The 18382-nt window shown below is 44.3% G+C and overlaps 1 protein-coding gene across 1 annotated transcript in view; it reads right to left on the bottom strand.

Annotated features, from left to right (window-relative positions):
• The window catches only part of IQCA1 (IQ motif containing with AAA domain 1), a 297557-nt gene that overhangs the window by 21288 nt on the left and 257887 nt on the right, over positions 1 to 18382 (bottom strand). Inside the window, exon 16 of the mRNA XM_040358492.1 lies at positions 11856 to 12055. Coding sequence (XP_040214426.1) covers positions 11856 to 12055 — 200 coding nt within the window. The remainder of the gene's footprint in view (positions 1 to 11855; positions 12056 to 18382) is intronic.

Here is an 18382-nt window from a genome sequence, read left to right as displayed (position 1 = left end):
CGCCTCAGGTACACAGCCCTCTTCAGACTGGGGACATCTCTATAATAAAGACCAATGAAAAAAAAAAGAGGATGCAAAACTTTGTGCATTACCTTTAAAAGCTCAAAATGTACTTATAATAGGAAAAAGGCTTTCTCAATTACTTGTCGTCAAATAGCTGCCATGAAGCTATGATTTTGACACTTCATGTTACATAATCTTATCCTACAATCCGCTAGGTTATCGATTTTCATTTACATTTATAAGAGTTACTTTTCTGAATGATTAAGCCTTTTTCTACTATACTATTGTACATCTTCTGTTAATGGAATATCCAGGGCCTATCCGCCCTATAGGCTCACTATGCAAGCCGCTTAGGGCCCCGCAAAGCTGCGGAAGGCCCACCAGATTACTAGAGGCCCCGCCTGGTGAGAAGTCATTTTTGGCCCCTCACCCTGCTTCTCAAATCGCTGGCTGCATGGGAGAAGAGGTAAGAAGTCAGCACCCCCCGCTTCTCACATTAATGTAGGGTGTCATTTACGACAGCAGAACTCCCCCTCTCCCGCTTCTCAACCTTAGAATTTCAAAAAGGGATGGACAGCCGCACTCCAAAGGAACTTTCAAAAAGTTGTCTTTATTTGTAAAAATGGACATGCATCACAAACACAGACAGAAGGGACAGCCGACGCGTTTCACACTGATTCAGTGCTTAGTCATGGTCTGTGTTTGTAATGCATGTCCATTTTTACAAATAAAGACAACTTTTTGAAAGTTCCTTTGGAGTGCGGCTGTCCATCCCTTTTTGAAATTCTACATTTGCCTTGTGCATTGCCAGCACCTTGGTTTCCTGAGAAGTTCCTAAATTGCTCACAAGACCCACCTGGAGGGGTGACTCCCTTCCTCCGCTTCTCAACTTTAATCCTTAACGTGACATGTCACTGTCGGCAGCGCCCCCCACCCGTCTTCTTTAATGTGACATGTCATTTTGCTTAGGGCCCCAGGGAGGTCAGGATCGGCACTGGGAATATCTATTTCTATTATATTATTGAATATGCTCTGTTAATGGAATTTTGTTGATAATTATAAAATTCAATAAAATATTTGAAACAATAGTAAAGGGCAACAAAGGATGCAGAGACCTTACACTGGGAAAGGAAAGCAGGGTGCGAGTGCTCTGTGTGGTCTGAACCTCTCTCCCTAACAGTCAGATAAGCTGATGAGTTTCGAGGGACAGACCCTCTTTCTTGAAGCTCTGAGGAAGAGGGTCTCACCCTCGAAATGTGTCAGCTTGTCAGTCTGTGAGCGACTAAGGTCCAAGCCACATGGACCACTCACATCCTGTTTTCCTTTGCCAGTGTGAGGTTTCTGTACCTTTTGGTGCCATTTGTGAGTATATTTTTTGTCTGTTTTTCATTTCATTCAATCCTTTTAAAAGACACTGCACAAGGTTTTGCCACATCTTTTTTTTTTTTTATTATTATTATACACCAGCACCTACATTTGCACCATGTGAACACTAATGCTTGTACTGGGCTCTGTCAGTTTGAAGATTGTTTAATGGCCTGATGCATGACTGCTCACCATCTAATGTCTGTACGCTGATATACATTTACCTTGTGTCTTGAATGGCAGACTACTGGTTTAAGCAGTGGCATGCTCCGAAGTGCCTTTATATTCATATTCTTGGTTAGTACACAGCACCTCTAATCCATAATCAAATCTCTACACGTGTATGATAGTGAGGTACAGCAAAGCCCAAAGAGCTAGAGCTACACATCAGGGCAGGTATTTCCCTGCCTCCTGCCAATCTCATTTAGGCAGAAAGTAGGCAGAAATTTCAGATGCCCCACTGGGTACAATTCCGCAAAAACAAAGAAAGAAACACAGGGGTTTTAACTATTTCCTACTCTGTCTACAAAGTAAAAATACAAGGTTTTGGCTTTAGATATACAGTGGAACCTTGGATTACGAGCATAATCCATTCCAGGAGAATGCTTTTAATCCAAAGCACTTGCATATCAAAGCGAGTTTCCCCATAGCAGTCAATGGAAACAAAGATAATTCGTTCCGCGTTGACTTCTACAGCATACAATAATGCATGTGGCCAGAGCTGGGGGGGCACCGGAGAGGCTTGGAAGTACTCAGGGATAACTCGGCTGATCTCGGAAACCCTCTGAAAGATTCGGAAACACTCAGGAACGGAGTATTTCCGAGTAGTTTTGCGTGATTCTTTCCGAATGTCTCCGAACTGAGTGTCACCGGTGCCCCCGCACCCCTGGCCAAATGCGGTACTGCACACCTCATTAGCTTGAATTCTGCTCGTTTTGCGAGACAACACTCGCAATCCGAGTCAGGATTTAAAAAAAATTAAAAATTGCTCGTTATTCAAAACGTTCGCTAACCACGTTACTAGTAAACCAAGGTTGCACTGTACTTTTACCTTCTCCCTGGTAGACAAGTAATTGCAATATGCTAACATCAATGTGTAGTAGATCGGGAACAAGTGGCTAAACATAAAAGTTGAATGATTATAACACCACCCGTGTAGTTTAAGCTCCTGGAGACTTGCGGGCAGAGTTTCTCACCTCGGTAGCAGTAAATGCACAGCTTAGGAACACTTTGGTACTCAATGGGCCGGATTCACGTACGGCCGCGTATCTTTGTGCGGGCGTAACGTATCCTATTTACGTTACGCCTCCGCAACTTAGACGGGCAAGTGCTGTATTCTCAAAGCACTTGCTCCGTAAGTTGCGGCGGCGTAGCGTAAATAGGCCGGCGTAAGCCCGCCTAATTCAAATGTGGGACATAGGGGCGTGTTTTATGTTAATGTTATGTGACCCGACGTGATTGACGTTTTTCACGAACGGCGCATGCGCCGTCCGTGGACATATCCCAGTGTGCATTGCTCCAAATACGCCGCAAGGACGTATTGGTTTCGACATGAACGTAAATTACGTCCAGCCCCATTCACGGACGACTTACGCAAACAACGTAAAATTAAGAAATTTTGCCGCAGGAACGACGGGCATACTTAACATTGGTACGCCGCATATACGCCTCATATAGCAGGGGTAACTTTACGCCGGTTAAAGCCTAACGTAAACGGCGTATCTGTACTGCGTCGGCCGGGCTTACGCTCGTGAATTTGCGTATCTAGCTGATTTCCATATTTCAAAGCGTAAATCAGCGTACACGCCCATAGCGGCCAGCGTAAATATGCAGTTACGATCCGACTGCGTAAGAGACTAACGAGATCTAATAGAAATCTATGCGTAACTGATTCTAAGAATCAGGCGCATGGATACGACTGGCCAGACTCAGAGATACAACGGCGTATCTGGAGATACGCCATCGTATCTCTTTTGAGAATCTGGCCCAATATACCTAATTTTACATTTTTCATTTTTTTTTTGTTTGTTTTGTTCTGCTATTATCACTGATACATGATTTCCAGCACCCAGAATTATCACCTAATACAGGTTAGTATTCTTCTGCGCTGTCTGGCATTCCTTTATTGCCATTGTCTACTTTCTCCATGTTTACATTCCATATCTTCCTGCAAAGCTTATGTCAGAAAATGTGCTTCTCCTCTGACACCCTTAGCCCAGTGATGTCACTGCACCCCCTTGCACTGGAAACATGGTACATGCTGGTAGATAATAAATCAACACAAGTATTTGCTGATGATGAAGCACACAGCTGCTCTGGGTTTACATTGAGCTAATTAATTATCCAAAAATGTTACACTTGGCAAAATAAGCCTTTGAATAAACATCCCCTTCATACTCTGGAATCTCCCCCGAAATGACTGCATGACGTTACAGCATCATCCATATGTGAACCCATATATACGAATATATTGTGTAATGTATAGTAATGTTCTCCAGGTGTTACACCAATCAAATGTTTGATTACTCTGGAAATCTTCAATCTACATTACATTGTGGTATACAAATAGATTGACGTAAAGTTACTGGTGAAATTACACACATATTCATCATTGTGTTTAATTTTATTTAAAGGGTAACTCCAATTACGTGGGGAAAAAAATAGCTAATAAAAATAATAAAGCATATAAAATTGTGACACAAGTCAGATTGTAAATTAGTGTTATTTAGGCTTCATTTCCATGGACGTTTTTACAGCCACTTTTTTTTAGCCTTTTTTACAGCTTAAAAACGCCTGTCCATGTTTTTTTTTGAGCTGGAGCTCAAAAACGATGCAGTAGCGGTTTTTAGCGTTTTTGCGCGTTTTTGAGCGTTTTTTAAATTCTGGCGTTTTTACAGCTCTAAGGCTGGAGCTTCAAACGAACTGGTCCTGTTTTTTTTTGCAGCTTAAAAACGGATCAGCCTTCTACAGCTCAAATACGTCATGGTGGGCATGAGGCCATAGACTAACATGGAGAGCCCTTTTTAAGCTGCAAAAAAAGCTCAGAAAAGTGGCTGTAAAAACGTCCAAAAACGTCCATGGAAATGAAGCCTAAAAATTACTTTTTCTTTTTAATTTTCTGTAAAATGTAATGCAATATGGCTACCTGGAGTTGTTCTGTACACAGATGGTGTACAGAACACCCAGAAAATGTAATTTCCAGCTTATGTGATTGGCTCACTGATTTTCCCACAAGTCTGCACTAAGATACAAATCAGATTTTGGGCATCCCCTGCAACAAAAATGTCATTTTTGGTGAGATACTCCTCAAAGGGAAATTACATCTAAAGAGATGCAGACCCTACCAATTTGTTAATTAGAGCCCTTCAGGTGCAAGCAGCTGATTGATAATTATAAAACCACTCCCACTAGATTCAGTCTGCCTCCATAAGTTCCCAAACCTTTCCTTTTACCCCTCACTTCAGTTTGCTTGGAAGAAGCAGTGCAGTTTGTTATGGTCATATGCACTGCTCAATGAACACTACAAATCCCATAGTCCATCTCATGAGCGGGCAACAGAGGGTGGCTATGTTGTTACATACAGTGGGACCATGGGGAATAAAAGTAGCCAGAAATCTGAAGATTTTGAAGGAGGTTGAGAGCAATAGAATGTACTTTTTGAGTTCAGAATGGATACCTAAACAAGAGTTAAAAAGAAAAAAAAAAAAGAGTTTAGTTTCACTTTAAGCCTCAGTAAGGGGTTAAACATGTTAGAGGGAAGATCCTGTGTGGGGTGTCCCTGTTTGTGCATGGGCTGAACAATCCCTATTAGATTGTAAGCTCTCAGGAACAAGGCCTTTCCAACCCTCTTGTATTGAATTGTATTGTTGTTGTACTGTCTCCCTATATTATAAAGTGCTGCACAAACTGTTGGCGTTATATCAATCCTGTATAATATTAACCACTTGCCCACCGAGGACGTCACATGACGTCCTCGACTTTGTGCAGCTACAGGCATCATTCAGATATCACCGTCTTCTGCCGGCGATTCTGTGCACGATAAGAATGATCATAGCGGCTTGATTGTTCTTATAGGCAGTGGAAAGGGGATGTATCCCCCTCCCGCCGCCATCCGGTGCTTCTCCGGGCTCTCCCGTGCCATCAGGGGCCCGGGGGAACGGGTCGGCCAGCGCCGGAGACCGATGATAGAGATTGACCAGATAATCACCAGTCATCTCTATGACCGTCGGAGGCCTGGGCGCGACGTTGTGACGTCTTTTGTGACGTTTTGTTTTTCACAATCTCATGCTTTTAAGCCTGGAGGAGAAATGTGGGGTCCTATTGACCCCACATCTCTACATAAAGAGGACCTGTCACAGTGATTCCTATTACAAGGGATGTTTACATTCCTTGTAATAGGAATAAAAGTGATAAAAAAAAAAAGGTAAAAAAAAAAAAATTAAGTAAAATTAAATAATTTTTTTTTCAAAATGCCCCTGTCCTCGGTAGCTCGCATTCAGAAGCGAACATGCATGTAAGTCCCGCCCACATATGTAAACGCCGTTCAAACCCCACATGTGAGGTATCGCCGTATGAGCATGCGCAACAATTCTAGCACTAGACCTCCTCTGTAACTCGAAAATAGTAACCTGTAAACATTTTTAAAGCGTCGCCTATGGAGATTTTTAAGTACCGAAGTTTGGCGCCATTCCATGAGTGTGCGCAATTTTAAAGCGTGACTTGTTAGGTATCTATTTACTCGGCGTAACATCATCTTTCACAATTATACAAAAAAACGGGCTAACTTTACTGTTTTGTTATTTTTTAATTCATTTCCCCAAAAAAAGCATTTGAAAAATGATTGCGCAAATACTGTGCGAGAAAAAAAGTTGCAATGACCGCCATTTTATTCCCCTTTTTATTCCCTAGGGTGTCTGCTAAAAATATATATATAATGTTTGGGGGTTCTGATTAATTTTCTAGCAAAAAAAATTGTGATTTTTACATGAAAGAGAGAAGTGCCAAAATAGGCCCGGTGGGCAAGTGGTGGTTAAAGTAGATTTTACCCTCTAGAAGTGGTGTGCGATTCCAGGAATTTCTAAATATTATGCCATATATATTAAATCTTAAAGCAATTGGTGGTTCCCCAAAAATACATAAAGTGATACTCCATGTTAGTTTGGACCTTGTGTATAGCATTGGAGGGACACTGGAAACCTGGGTCACTCTATTATGGATATTGCAACCAGTTTTCCAGGTTGCTGGCTCTAGCCAACCCACTCCAGTCTCACTATCACCAACAGCTTCATTAACCAACAGTATCTGCAAGAGATGAAGTGGGGACCAAAGACAGAAATTACAAAGAAAGACATTACGCATGCACCTATTTGGAATTAGCGGGCGCGCGCACTGCAGGAGCCCGGCGAGGAGAGGCAGAACGGGGAACTGCCTATGCCTATGTAAACAAGGCATTTCCCTATTCTGCCTAGTGACATGACAGGGATCTACTGCTCCCAGTCATCGGGAGCAGTGATCTCTGTCATGTCCTAGGTAGCCCCCCTACAGTTAGAACACACTGGGGGAACACAGTTAACCCCTTGATCTCCCCCCTAGTGTTTAACCCCTTTCCCTGTCTATGTCATTTATACAGTAATAAGTGGCTATTTTTAGCTCTGATCGCTGTATAAATGTCAATGGTCACAAAATAGTGTCAAAAGTGTCCGATCTGTCCGCCGCAATGTCTCAGTCCCAATAAAAAATCACTGCCATTAGAAGTAAAAAAATAAAATAAAAAAAATGCCATAAATCTATCCCCTATTTTGTAGACGCTATAATTTTTGCGCAAACCAATTAATGTATGCTTATTGCGGTTTTTGTTTACCAAAAATATGTAGTAGAATATATATCGGCCTAAACTGAGGAAGAAATTATTTTTGATATATTTTTTTGGGGGATATTTATTATAGCTAAATATTAATTTATTTCCAAAATTGTCGGTCTTTTTTTGTTTATAGAGAAAAAAATAAAAATCTCAAAGGTGATCAAATACCACCAAAAGAAATCTCTATTTGTGAGGAAAAAAGGACGTCAATTTTGTTTAGTTACAGCGTCGCGCAGCCGCGCAATTGTCAGTTAAAACAACGTCGGTTGTCAGTTGCTGTATCGCAAAAAATGCTCTGTTTATTAAGGGGTAAAATTTACCAGGGCTGAAGTGGTTAAGCAATTAGGAAATATTTTTTATGGGGATATTGTGGTCATATCAAATGGAATTTGTGGGTAATATGATTATATAAAACATGAAGTTGTGTATTAATTAATGTTAAAAAAAAAAAAGATTTGGCTGTCTTGCTACATCTAAAGAGGGAGGAATAGAAATGGCAGCCTAAAACTTAAAGGAGTTGTAAAGGAAAAAAATGTTTTTTGCTGAAATGACTGTTTACAGGGTATAGAGCAGACCTGGGCAAACTACGGCCCGCGGGCCGTATACGGCCCGGCGGACTTTTTAATCCGGCCCCCCGCCGCCGCCGCCGAAATCGCCGCCGCCACGTTAATCACCGCGGCGGGGAACATTATAGACAGCGTTCGTTTGAACAGCTGTTTTCCCCGCCGCGCATAGACACTCCCCCTTGGACGGATCTGTCCAATCGCGAGCAAGGGGGAGTCGCATAGACACTCCCCCTTGCTCGCGATTGGACAGATCCGTCCAAGGGGGAGTGTCTACAGGGCAAGGGAGGGCTCTCGCCCCCCCCCTAGAAACCAGTGCCAATGTCATGATTGAATGAAATGAATGAAATTAGAGCTAGCTCCACTGACAGACGGGGGCGATCGGGGGAGAATTACAGTGCAGACAGCTCACGGCTCTCCTCTCCCTGTCACAGCGCCGCTGCAGAGTTCTCTGGTAAATAGAGCCGTGGCGCTGTGACAGTGAGAGGAGAGCCGTGAGGTGTCTGCACTGTATATCTCCCCCGATCGCCCCCCCCCCTCCCTGTCAGCGGGACGGCCCCCCCTGAAATCTAACAGCGGATGGCCGGTGAGTGCCGTGGATGGGTGAGAGCTAGCAGGCCAGGCTGTGGGCAGCTGTGTGGGCTGGTGAGGGAGCGAGTGACATAGTGTGCGGGCGAGTGACAGCTAAAAGTGCGGGCGGCTCCGCTGACGGGTGTCAGGTGAGAGAACTTGTGGGCTGGGCGGATTGGCTTGGTGAGTGTCTATGCCTGAGCGAGTGCTGGCCAATCAGCGAGCTGTTAAGCGGGAGGGAGCAGAGAGATTACATCATCTCTCACTGCCCGCCCAGCAGCCCCCTTCCTCTCTGTGTAGGCACCGCGGGAATTTAGAGAGTTTAAATAATTTCTCTGCTGCCTGACATTGCTGACAACCCTGGTCCTGACTCTGGGACACAGCAAGGGACAATTGGAGCAGGCAAGTGACAGTCCGGACCGCAACATGTGACAGGCGATGTGACAATCCACAATGTGTGACAGGCAACGTGGCAAGTGACAATCCACAATGTGTGACAGGCAACGTGGCAAGTGACAATCCACAACATGTGACAGGCGACGTGGCAAGTGACAATCCGCAACGTGGCAAGTGGTAAACATGTGACAGGCGATGTGGCAAGTGACAATCCACAACATGTGACAGGCAACGTGGCAAGTGATAAACATGTGACAGGCGATGTGGCGAGTGACAATCCACAATGTGCGACAGGCGCTGTGGCAAGTGACAATCCACAACATGTGACAGCAGGCAACGTGGCAAGTGACAATCCACAACATGTGACAGCAGGCAACGTGGCAAGTGACAATCCACAACATGTGACAGCAGGCAACGTGGCAAGTGACAATCCACAACATGTGACAGCAGGCAACGTGGCAAGTGAAAATCCACAACATGTGACAGCAGGCAACGTGGCAAGTGACAATCCACAACATGTGACAGGCGACGTGGCAAGTGACAATCCACAACATGTGACAGCAGGCAACGTGGCAAGTGACAATCCACAACATGTGACAGCAGGCAACGTGGCAAGTGACAATCCACAACATGTGACAGCAGGCAACGTGGCAAGTGACAATCCACAACATGTGACAGCAGGCAACGTGGCAAGTGACAATCCACAACATGTGACAGCAGGCAACGTGGCAAGTGACAATCCACAACATGTGACAGGCGACGTGGCAGGTGACAATCCACAACATGTGACAGCAGGCAACGTGGCAAGTGAAAATCCACAACATGTGACAGCAGGCAACGTGGCAAGTGACAATCCACAACATGTGACAGGCGACGTGGCAAGTGACAATCCACAACATGTGACAGCAGGCAACGTGGCAAGTGACAATCCACAACATGTGACAGGCAATGTGGCAAGTGATAAGCATGTGGCAGGCGATGTGGCAAGTGACAATCCGCAACATGTGACAGGCGACGTGGCAAGTGACAATCCACAACATGTGACAGCAGGCAACGTGGCAAGTGACAATCCACAACATGTGACAGGCAACGTGGCAAGTGATAAGCATGTGGCAGGCGACGTGGCAAGTGACAATCCGCAACGCGTGGCAGGCGATGGTGGCAAGTGACACACTCGGGTCTCCAACTGTTTCTGCATTATGGTGAGTTGAACCATTTAATTTTGTATAGCTATGTAATAATAGAAATAGGTCCAGTGATCCAGGGTGCTGTGTAATGTAAAGGGGTCCAGAGGTGCAGTTGTGGAGACGGGGTACACAGTAGGACAAAGAGATATTGAAAGATGCAGGGGGCACAGTGGGGTGTTTTTAAATTTTAACGTGGGGGGGTAGCTTTTAACCCCCGCTAGCAGTCGATGAAAGGGTAAAATGCGACTGTGTATCGCCGCTGCTGAAGCGCCCCCCCCCCCTGAAAAAGTTTTAGCGGACGCCCATGAGTCTGTGCCACCATAAATTGTCGCCACTGTGCCCATCACACGCAGCCACTGTGCCAATCACACGCAGCCACTGTGCCCATCAAACGCAGCCACTGTGCCATCACATGCAGCCACTGTGCCAACACACGCAGTCACTGTGCCATCAATTGTTGCCACTGTGCCCATCACACGCAGCCACTGTGCCATCACATGCAGCCACTGTTTAATCAATTGTTATTGATTAAACAGTGGCTGCCTGTCCCCAGCCTCTGTCCCCCTCCTGTGCCATGTCCCCAGCCTCTGTCCCCCTCCTGTGTCATGTCCCCAGCCTCTGTCCCCCTCCTGTGTCATGTCCCCAGCCTCTGTCCCCCTCCTGTGCCATGTCCCCAGCCTCTGTCCCCCTCCTGTGCCATGTCCCCAGCCTCTGTCCCCCTCCTGTGCCATGTCCCCAGCCTCTGTCCCCCTCCTGTGCCATGTCCCCAGCCTCTGTCCCCCTCCTGTGCCATGTCCCCAGCCTCTGTCCCCCTCCTGTGCCATGTCCCCAGCCTCTGTCCCCCTCCTGTGTCATGTCCCCAGCCTCTGTCCCCCTCCTGTGTCATGTCCCCAGCCTCTGTCCCCCTCCTGTGCCATGTCCCCAGCCTCTGTCCCCCTCCTGTGCCATGTCCCCAGCCTCTGTCCCCCTCCTGTGCCATGTCTATAACAAGTACTCGTACCAGTTGTCCAACAATGATATTTACTGCTTTTTATAAAGAAATACAATTGATTTTATGCAGTATTGAGTTTAGCCTTTTGGCCCGGCCCTCCAAAATATTTTTAGTTTCTCATGTGGCCCCCTCGAAAAAATAATTGCCCACCCCTGGTATAGAGACATATTAGTTAACTGATTCCTTTTAAAAATGATTAAAAATAGATAAAAATCAATCATATAATGTAAAGTTTCAGTTTCGTTTTTGCATTTTTCCTGCTTCTCTGCTGCACAGAGCCAATACAGGGCAGTGATGGTTTGGAAAACGAAACTGATTGGTGCTGTGGGGTTTTAGACACACAGTAATCACACCTCATTGATTAGTGACCACAGAGAGAAAGCTTCCATGACTTTTTTCATCAGGCAACCAGGAAGTGTTCAGAACAGAGAAGGATTAGAGCAAAAACGAACAATGAGGACATGAAACCAGGACTGCAGTAAGGTAAAGGAAGCTATTTAGCTTAAAAAATTCCGTTAGTGACCCTTTAATGATACAGAGCATTTTGTCAGTTGAGGACAACCAATTAGCAAGAGGCATAGGGGATTTACAAAGTTCTGCAGAGGGCAACTGCACTTTGCAAAGTGCACAGTCTATTTGCCTTTAGTAAATCAACCCTATAGAGTTTTAAAAGTTCTCAGCGAACATTTTAGCTAAATCTTTGAAAGGGTAGTTGCACTTCCCCCCCAGAGCTTAGTGAAATAAGTGAAGCTCTGCTGATTTCCATCATCCAATCATGTGCAAGTAAAATTTTTTTTTTTTTTTCCTTGTACCTGCACTAAGCTCTGGGGGAAATGAGTTTAACTGCACTTGCAAAGTGCACATTCTATACGCCTTTAGTAAATCAACCCCTGCCAGAGATAGAGCTGTCTCCTACTCACCTTCAGCACCATGTGCAGCATCATCTGCAGTCCACTCTTGCCTGGGTATTTTCCAGCTATATTGGCTGCTGATAAATTAAACAAGTTCGCTCCCGTCTCATTGCAGATAGCATTGACCAGCATCTTTTTTCCAACACCCGCTGGTCCTGCAAGAAGAAGGGCTTTCACTGATGGTGCCTTCTCATGCACTGATTCACAACCTGTAACAGAGAGATTAGTGTCAGACATTGCATTCAAACATAATTAATAAAACAGTCAAATGTAAAAGTTTTAAAACATAACTCTAATGCCCTGTACACACGGTCGGAATTTCCGATGAAAAAATTCTATCTGACTTTTTTCATTGGAAATTCTGATTGTGTGTACGGGGCATAATTCTAAAAGTGCTCATCTAAGAGACATGCCACATCATCAATGTACTGTATGAACCATACTCGTTAAAGCCAAGTAAAATGTATTTATTAATAGAACCCACCAGTGCCGATCCTGTGCGGGGGAAGGGGGTGTTCTGCTGTCGGTAATGACATCTTACATTAAAGTGAGAAGTGGGGGGTACTGACTTCTTACCTCTTCTCCCATGCAGCCAGCGAGTTGAGAAGCGGGGTGAGGGTGTGACTTCTCACCAGGCGGGGCCTCTGGTAATTTAGTGGACCCTCTGCAGCTTTGCGGGGCCCGAAGCAGCTTGCATGGTGAGCCTATAGGGTGGATCGGCCCTGGAACCCACTCAGTGGGGTGAATTTACTAAAGGCAAATAGAGCAGGCAAGGGCAGTTGCACACATTCTTCTCAGTAAATGTGGTAAAGCTTCACTTTGTAAAGAATACTCATTCAAGTGCAAGAAAAATAAAAAAGCTGCATTTCTGCTTGCACAGGGCTGATCCTAGGCAGGGTGCACAGGGTGCATTGCACCCAGGCGCCTGCAGAGGTGGGGGCGCCGAACATCTAACAGACTCTCTAACAGAAGCCCTCTCTGTTTCCATCAGAGGCCCCCCTTCAGGTCCCAATAAAGTACTCTGCTTCTCTTCCTGTATTTTGTTTATTGTTAAGAGATCATGTAAGGATCCCAGGTTAATGAAGACTTTGTGGGGGAGCATCTCTGTGGTTGAGTCATTGCCATAGAAACATTTGTAAAGGGGAGGAGTTAGTAAAATGACGAGGCCCATGTGGGGGCGCCAGAAATATTTCTGCACCCAGGCGCCTGTGACCCTAGGATTGGCCCTGTGCTTGCACATGATTGGATGATAGAAATCAGCAGCCCTTTTCCCCCTTTTTTTTAAGCTCTGGGGAAAATGAGTGCAACTGCACTTCCAAAGTGCACAGTCTATTTGCCTTTAGTTTATCAATCCCAAAGTGTCAGCACTAAGATCGTTCTCCAGAGCTAACAATTAGAGTTATTTCTTCAAAACAGAAATTAATCTGATGGCTGGGAAGATGTGGCACAGTTGTACTACTTTCAGCATTACTGCTTGTCTTTGCAACTGCGCTGTCTTGAGTATGATAAGCGCACGCTGTTCCATTGTCAGTATACAAAACCAGGTCATACACTGAAGACTGTCCATGGAGTGAGATGTATAATAAACTCACACCATGCTACTGTCAGAGGTAAAGGCCAGGCCACCTACTGAAGACCACTGAATGAGATGTATGATAAACTCACAACATACCCATATCAGTGTACAATGCTAGGACATCCGCTTAAAAATGTCCACAGAGTGAAATTTTGGTAAATTAGTGTTTAGGTCACTGCGTGGTACAACATGACCTATATGCTTCATAATTACTTACACCAATGTTTTCCATTGAAGGAATAATCTAAACAGTCAACGTGCAACTAGATCACCATGGGGTTGATTTACTAAAGGCAAATCAACTTTGCACTGCAAGTGCACATGGAAGTGCAGTCGCTGTAGATCTTAAGGGAAGATCGAAATGAGGGGAAGCTCTGCTGATTTATATCATCTAATCATGTAAAAGCAAAAATGCTGTTTTTTATTTTTCTTGTATGTCCCCCTCAGATCTACAGCGACTGCACTTCAAAGTGCACTTGTAGTGCAAAGTGGATTTTCCTTTAGTAAATAACCCCCAATGTGTAGCTCCTGTCCTCCATAAAGGGTATTTAATGCTGAAGGAAAGATGATCCAGTGTTGAACATAACAACTTAGGGACAGATTCCCATCCAGTGGCGTATCTTTGCGGCGGCGTAACGTATTCGATTTACGTTACGCCTCCGCAACTTAGATGGGCAAGTGCTGTATTCTCAAAGCACTTACTCCGTAAGTTGCGACGGCGTAGCGTAAATCGGCCGGCGTAAGCCTGCCTAATTCAAATTTGGATCAGGGGGGCGTGTTTTATGTAAATGTTCTGTGACCCGACGTGATTGACGTTTTTCACGAACGGCGCATGCGCCGTCCGTGGAAATCTCCCAGTATGTATTGCTCCTAATACGCCGCAAGGACGTATTGGTTTTGACGTGAACGTAAATTACGTCCAGCCCCATTCACGGACGAGTTACGCAAACGACGTAAAATTTTCAAATTTTGTCGCGGGAACGACGGCCATCGGCCATACTTAACATTGCTACGCCACACTTACGCCACCATATAGCATATAACTTTACTGCGTCGGCCGGGCGTATGTTCGTGAATTCGCGTATCTAGCTGATTTACATATTTCGACGCGTAAATCAGCGTACACGCCCCTAGCGGCCAGCGTAAATATGCAGTTACGATCCGACGGCGTAAGAGACTTACGCCTGTCGGATCTAATAGATATCTATGCGTAACTGATTCTAAGAATCAGGCGCATAGAAACGACGGCACAACGCAGAGAAATGACGGCGTATCTGGAGATATGCTGTTGTATGTCCACTGAGAATCTGGCCCTTACTGTCTGTACATGAGTTAAAACGGTTGTAAAGGTACACTTTTTTCTAAATAGCTTCCTTTACCTTAGTGCAGTCCTCCTTCACTTACCTCATCCTTCCATTTCGCTTTTAAATGTCCTCACTTCCTGTCCCTCTGTCTGTAACTCCACACAGTAATGCAAGGCTTTCTCCCGGTGTGGAGTATTGTGCTCGCCCCCTCCCTTGGACTACAGGAGAGTCAGGACGCTCTCTACGTGGCAGATAGAGAAAGGAGCGGTGTGTTAGTAGGCGTCCTGACTCTCCTGTAGTCCAAGGGAGGAGGCGAGCATGACACTCCACACCAGGGAGAAAGCCTTGCATTACTGTATGGAGTTACAGACAGAAGAACAGGAAGTGAGGATTTCTCAGAAGAAATAAGGACATTTAATAGCAAAATCGGAGGAAGAGGTAAGTGAAGGAGGACTGCACTAAGGTAAATGAAACTATTTAGGAAAAAAAATTTTGTACCTTTACAACCCCTTTAAAAGCCTTCCAGACTTGAAAAAAGAAACAGAACTACGGTATTCACCTGATATTTGTGTTTTTCTGTTACTATTCATTGTTACTATTCATTATTGTTACTATTCTGTTACTATTCAAGTCAAGAGGCCAGGGCATAAAAAGTAGTAGATTTAAATCCCTTGTGCTTCTCTTAATTTGTTGCATCCCTTTAGCAGATGTCTACACAAATACCACAGCAATTCCCAAAGTATGAAAAAAGATAAGATCCTCCATCATATTCCTTAGACATTTTACACCAGACATAGAAACAATGAGTACAGTAAGCAGCTGTGACCTTAACATTTGCTACAATACATTTTGATCACTGAACACCTGCCAGCCAGGGCCGCCATCAGGGGGGTACAGGCATTACACCTGTAAGGGGCCCGGAGGTCCCCAGGGGCCCGGATGGCAACTCCCTTTAAAAAAAAATATTTTTTTTTTTTTTTTTTTTTTTTTTTTTTAGGGCCAATTTTTTTTTTAGCGGTCCAGAGGTCCCCGGAGGCCCCGGATGGCAACCCCCCTTTTTTTATTTATTTTTTATAAAAAAAAAAAAAATTTTATATATATTTTTATTTTATTTTTTAATAAAGAGCCATTTTATTTTTTAGAGGTCCGGAGGTCCCCATATATATATAATATTATTATTATTATTATTATTAAAGGGCCCAGAGGTCCCCAGGGCCCCGGATGGCAACCCCCCTTTTTTTATAAAAAAAATTATATATTTTTTTTATATATATTTTTTTATATATATATATTTTTGTCTTTATATATTTTTATATATATATATATATATATATATATATATATATATATATATATATTATTAAAGGGCTCAGAGGTCCCCAGGGCCCCATGTGTGGCAAACCCCCCCCTTTTTTTATATATATATATATATATATTTTATTATTATTAAAGGGCCCTGAGGTCCCCAGGGCTCTGGATGGCAACCCCCCTTTTTTTCATAAATGTTTATTTTAAATTTTTATATATATATATATATATATATATATATATATATATATATATATATATATATATATATATTATTTTTTATTATTAAAGGGCCCAGAGGTTTCTTTTTTTCATTTTTATTAAAGGGCCCAGAGGTCCTGGATGGCAACCCCCCTTTTTTGCAATTTCTTTTTATATATATATATATATATATATATATATATATATATATACACACACACACACATACATTTATATATATATATATATATATATATATATATATATATTATTAAAGGGCCCAGAGGTCCCCAGGGCCCCAGATGGCAACCCCCTTTTTAAAAAAAAAAATATATATATTTTTATATATATTTTTTATTTTTATTAAAGGGCCCAGAGGTCCCCAGGGCCCCGGATGGCTACCCCCCTTTTTTTATATATTTTTTCTTTATTTCTTCGTTTTTGTGTAAAGGCCCCCCCGCTTCTCAATCCGCGGCAGCCCCCCCCCGCTTATCAATTTAAGGCGGCAGCACCCCCCCCCCCGGTTCTCTGCTCCAGGGGGCCCATGCCTGAAGCTGTGTAAGGGGCCCCATAATTCCTGATGGCGGCCCTGCTGCCAGCAGCGTTCATTGTTCGGATTCTTCAAAAGAAGATCAATGAGCTGCACTTTCCTTCTCCAGCACAATCTGCTGTACCACGTCCACGCTATAAGGTTTAGCATAGCCCATGCACTGACGGGATGAAAGAATATAAACTGGGGACTACCTACTATGATGCAGGTTCACCTTGGGCTTCTAAACGACAAGTTCACATTATCTTTTGACATTTAAGAACGGGCTGAAAGGAACAAGACACAGGGTAGATTTACTAAAACTGGAGAGTGCCAAATATGGCGCAGCTGAGTATGGTAGCCAATCAGCTTCTGACTTCACCACTGTGGTCATTTGGATGTTGGAGGAGGTGATTCCCCCTATGGAAAGGGAAGGGGCATGGAGGAAATGAACATCATTTTGGAGGAAGTGGAGGAAATGAGGGCTACTATGTAGAGGAGGGACTAGAGGAGAAGAATGCGACTCTGGAGAGGAGTGCCACTATGGAGAGGGGGGTGGAGTAGATGAGCACCACTATGGAAAGGGGAATGGAGGAAATGAGCACCACTATGGAAAGGGGAATGGAGGAAATGAGCACCACTATGGAAAGGGGAATGGAGGAAATGAGCACCACTATGGAAAGGGGAATGGAGGAAATGAGCACCACTATGGAAAGGGGAATGGAGGAAATGAGCACCACTATGGAAAGGGGAATGGAGGAAATGAGCACCACTATTAAAGGGGAATGGAGGAAATGAGCACCACTATGGAAAGGGGAATGGAGGAAATGAGCACCACTATAAAAAGGGGAATGGAGGAAATGAGCACCACTATGAAAAGGGGAATGGAGGAAATGAGCACCACTATGAAAAGGGGAATGGAGGAAATGAGCACCACTATGAAAAGGGGAATGGAGGAAATGAGCACCACTATGAAAAGGGGAATGGAGGAAATGAGCACCACTATGGAAAGGGGAATGGAGGAAATGAGCACCACTATGGAAAGGGGAATGGAGGAAATGAGCACCACTATGGAAAGGGGAATGGAGGAAGTGAGCACCACTATGGAAAGGGGAATGGAGGAAATGAGCACCACTAGGGAAAGGGGAATGGAGGAAATGAGCACCACTATGGAAAGGGGAATGGAGGAAATGAGCACCACTATGGAAAGGGGAATGGAGGAAATGAGCACCACTGTGGAAAGGGGAATGGAGGAAATGAGCACCACTATGGAAAGGGGAATGGAGGAAATGAGCACCACTATGGAAAGGGGAATGGAGGAAATAAGCACCACTATAGAAAAAGGAAGACAGAGGAGAGGAGTAGCACTATGGCAAAGAGGATAAGCGACACTATGTAGAGGGCAGACAGAGGTGATGAGCAGCACCATGCAGAGAAGAGGTGAAGGAGAGGAGTGCCATCATCTATAGCAGGGGGTCTTCAGCTGTTGCGAAACTACAAGTCCCATCATGCCTCTGCCTGTGGGAGTCATGCTTGTAACTGTCAGCTTTGCAATGCCTCATGGGACTTGTAGTTTTGCAACAGCTGGAGAGCCGCCAGTCTGAGACCCCTGATCCAT

Source organism: Rana temporaria, chromosome 6, assembly GCF_905171775.1.
Source record: "Rana temporaria chromosome 6, aRanTem1.1, whole genome shotgun sequence".
NCBI lineage: Eukaryota > Metazoa > Chordata > Amphibia > Anura > Ranidae > Rana > Rana temporaria.
Note: the sequence above shows the minus strand (reverse complement) of the source record. Positions and strands in the feature narration are given on the sequence as shown.